Genomic DNA, 3903 nt, shown 5'->3' on the forward strand with positions numbered 1-3903 from the left:
TACTGATACTGTCACTATAACATCCCTGTACTGATACTGTCACTATAACATCACTGTACTGATACTGTCACTATAACATCCCTGTACTGATACTATCACTATAACATCCCTGTACTGATACTATCATTATAACATCACTCTACTGATACTGTCACTATAACATCCCTGTACTGATACTGTCACTATAACATCCTTGTACTGATACTGCCACTATAACATCCCTGTACTGATACTGTCACTATAACATCACTGTTCTGAGTCGTAGTCCATCTTATCTGGTTCAGGATACCTGTGTTGTGGAGTAAAGCGTCAGTCCTAGTCCGTCTTATCTAGGTCAGGATACTTGTGTTGTGAAGTAAAGTGTCAGTCGTAGTCCATATTATCTGGTTAAGTCGTCGTCCGTCTCATCTGGTTCATGATAACTGTGTTGGGGAGTAAATTGTCAGGCGGAGTCCATCTTATCTGGTTCAGTCGTAGTCCATCTTATCTGGTTCATGATGATTGTGTTGTGGAGTAAAGTGTCAGTCGTAGTCCATATTATCTGGTTAAGTCGTAGTCCGTCTCATCTGGTTCATGATAACTGTGTTGTGGAGTAAATTGTCAGTCGTAGTCCATCTTATCTGGTTCAGGATACCTGTGTTGTGGAGTAAAGCGTCAGTCCTAGTCCGTCTTATCTAGTTCAGGATACTTGTGTTGTGGAGTAAAGTGTCAGTCGTAGTCCGTCTTATCTGGTTCAGTCGTGGTCCATCTTATCTGGTTCATGATAATTGTGTTGTGTAGTAAAGTGTCAGTCGTAGTCCGTCTTATCTGGTTCAGGTTAACTGTGTTGTGGAGTAAAGCGTCAGTCCTAGTCCATATTATCTGGTTCAGTCGTAGTCCGCCTCATCTGGTTCAGGATAACTGTGTTGTGGAGTAAGGTGTCAGTCGTAGTCCGTCTTATCTGGTTCAGGTTAACTGTGTTGTGGAGTAAAGCGTCAGTCCTAGTCCGTCTTATCTAGTTCAGGATACTTGTGTTGTGAAGTAAAGTGTCAGTCGTAGTCCATCTTATCTGGTTCAGTCGTAGTCCATCTTATCTGGTTCAGGATACCTGTGTTGTGGAGTAAAGCGTCAGTCCTAGTCCATATTATCTGGTTCAGTCGTAGTCCGTCTCATCTGGTTCAGTCGTAGTCTATCTTATCTGGTTCAGGATAACTGTGTTGTGGAGTAAAGTGTCAGTCGTAGTCCGTCTTATCTGGTTCAGGATACCTGTGTTGTGGAGTAAAGCGTCAGTCCTAGTCCATATTATCTGGTTCAGTCGTAGTCCGCCTCATCTGGTTCAGGATAACTGTGTTGTGGAGTAAGGTGTCAGTCGTAGTCCGTCTTATCTGGTTCAGGATACCTGTGTTGTGGAGTAAAGCGTCAGTCCTAGTCCATATTATCTGGTTCAGTCGTAGTCCGCCTCATCTGGTTCAGGATAACTGTGTTGTGGAGTAAGGTGTCAGTCGTAGTCCGTCTTATCTGGTTCAGGATAACTGTGCTGTGGAGTAAAGTGTCAGTCGTAGTCCATCTTATCTGGTTCAGGATAACTGTGCTGTGGAGTAAAGTGTCAGTCGTAGTCCGTCTTATCTGGTTCAGTCGTGGTCCATCTTATCTGGTTCATGATAATTGTGTTGTGGAGTCTTATCTGGTTCAGGATAACTGTGTTGTGGATTAAAGCGTCAGTCCTAGTCCGTCTTATCTAGTTCAGGATAACTGTGTTGTGGAGTAAAGCGTCAGTCCTAGTCCGTCTTATCTAGGTCAGGATACTTGTGTTGTGAAGTAAAGTGTCAGTCGTAGTCCATATTATCTGGTTCAGTCGTAGTCCGTCTTATCTGGTTCATGATAACTGTGCTGTGGAGTAAAGTGTCAGTCGTAGTCCGTCTTATCTGGTTCAGTCGTGGTCCATCTTATCTGGTTCATGATAATTGTGTTGTGGAGTAAAGTGTCAGTCGTAGTCCATCTTATCTGGTTCAGTCGTAGTCCATCTTATCTGGTTCAGGATAATTGTGTTGTGGAGTAAAGTGTCAGTCGTAGTCCATATTATCTGGTTCAGTCGTAGTCCGCCTCATCTGGTTCAGGATAACTGTGTTGTGGAGTAAATTGTCAGTCGTAGTCCATCTTATCTGGTTCAGGATACCTGTGTTGTGGAGTAAAGCGTCAGTCCTAGTCCATATTATCTGGTTCAGTCGTAGTCCGCCTCATCTGGTTCAGGATACCTGTGTTGTGGAGTAAAGCGTCAGTCCTAGTCCGTCTTATCTGGTTCAGGATAACTGTGCTGTGGAGTAAAGTGTCAGTCGTAGTCCATCTTATCTGGTTCAGTCGTAGTCCATCTTATCTGGTTCAGGATACCTGTGTTGTGGAGTAAAGCGTCAGTCCTAGTCCGTCTTATCTAGGTCAGGATACTTGTGTTGTGAAGTAAAGTGTCAGTCGTAGTCCATCTTATCTGGTTCAGTCGTAGTCCATCTTATCTGGTTCATGATAATTGTGTTGTGGAGTAAAGTGTCAGTCGTAGTCCGTCTTATCTGGATGGTGTGATATATGATGGTGTGTTATACGACGGTGTGATATACGATGGTGTGGTATATGATGGTATGATATACGATGGTGTGGTATACGATGTTGTGGTATACGACGGTGTTGTATACGATGGTATGTTTTACGATGGTGTGATATATGATGATGTGGTATACGATATTTGGTACATGGTGGTGTGGTATACGTTGGTGTGTTATACAATGGTGTGGTATACGATGGTGTGGTATACGATGTGTGGTATATGGTTGTGTGGTATACGAAGTGTGATATATGGTGGTGTGGTATATGATGGTGTGGTATACGATGAGTGGTATATGGCGGTGTGGTATACGATGTGTGGTATACGATGGTGTGGTTTACGATGTGTAGTGTATGGTCGTGTGGTATACGAAGTTATTGTAAATGATGGTGTGGTATACGATGTGTGGTATATGACGGTGTGGTAAACAATTTGTGGTATATGGTGGTGTGGTATACGATGATGTGTTATACGATGGTGTGATATATGATGATGTGATATATGATGGTGTGGTATATGATGATGTGGTAAATGATAGTGTGGAATACGATGATGTAATATATGATGATGTGGTATATGAGTGTGTGGTTAATGAGTGTGAGGTATATAATGATGTGGTATATGATAGTGTGGTATACGTTGGTGTGATATACCACTGTTTGGTAAATGTTGGTCCTTTCTACGATAATTTGGTATATGATGTTGTGGTATATAATGTATGTACTTTCACTGCTTCCTTCAGATAGCGGATTAGCAAGAAGGAACTGTGGGAAATCTCTTCAGAGTGAAACCTGGAACAATGTATCCTCTGTGGATGTAGTATTCATATCAGATAGCGGTAGCCAATTTCCCGGATTTTTAATGTGTTTCAGTCTTCAACGTAAGTGTAAACATACGTGATAGCTGTTTTAAAATTTATATTTATATTTCATGCAGATACTCTCTATAACATCATTGGACTGAAACTGTCACTATAACATCATTGTACTGATACTGTCACTATAACATCCCTGTACTGATACTGTCACTATAACATCATTGTACTGATACTGCCACTATAACATCCCTGTACTGATACTGTCACTATAACATCACTGTACTGATACTGTCACTATAACATCACTGTACTGATACTGTCACTATAACATCCCTGTTCTGATACTGTCACTATAACATCCCTGTACTGATACTGCCACTATAACACCCCTTTACTGATACTGTCACTATAACATCCCTGTACTGATACTATCATTATAACATCACTGTTCTGATACTGTCACTATAACATCCCTGTACTGATACTGTCACTATAACATCACTGTACTGATACT

General features: G+C 41.6%; 1 protein-coding gene across 1 annotated transcript in view; it reads left to right on the forward strand.

Moving 5' to 3' along the window:
- Positions 1-3314: 3314 nt before the first annotated feature.
- The window catches only part of LOC110441146 (neurogenic locus notch homolog protein 1-like), a gene marked incomplete at its 5' end in the record, with an annotated part of 16472 nt that continues 15883 nt past the window's right edge, over positions 3315-3903 (forward strand). Inside the window, one exon of the mRNA XM_021484243.1 lies at positions 3315-3452. Within this exon, the coding sequence (XP_021339918.1) occupies positions 3315-3452 (138 nt within the window). The remainder of the gene's footprint in view (positions 3453-3903) is intronic.

This window comes from Mizuhopecten yessoensis, unplaced genomic scaffold (assembly GCF_002113885.1).
Source record: "Mizuhopecten yessoensis strain PY_sf001 unplaced genomic scaffold, ASM211388v2 scaffold715599, whole genome shotgun sequence".
Taxonomy (NCBI): Eukaryota; Metazoa; Mollusca; class Bivalvia; order Pectinida; family Pectinidae; genus Mizuhopecten; species Mizuhopecten yessoensis.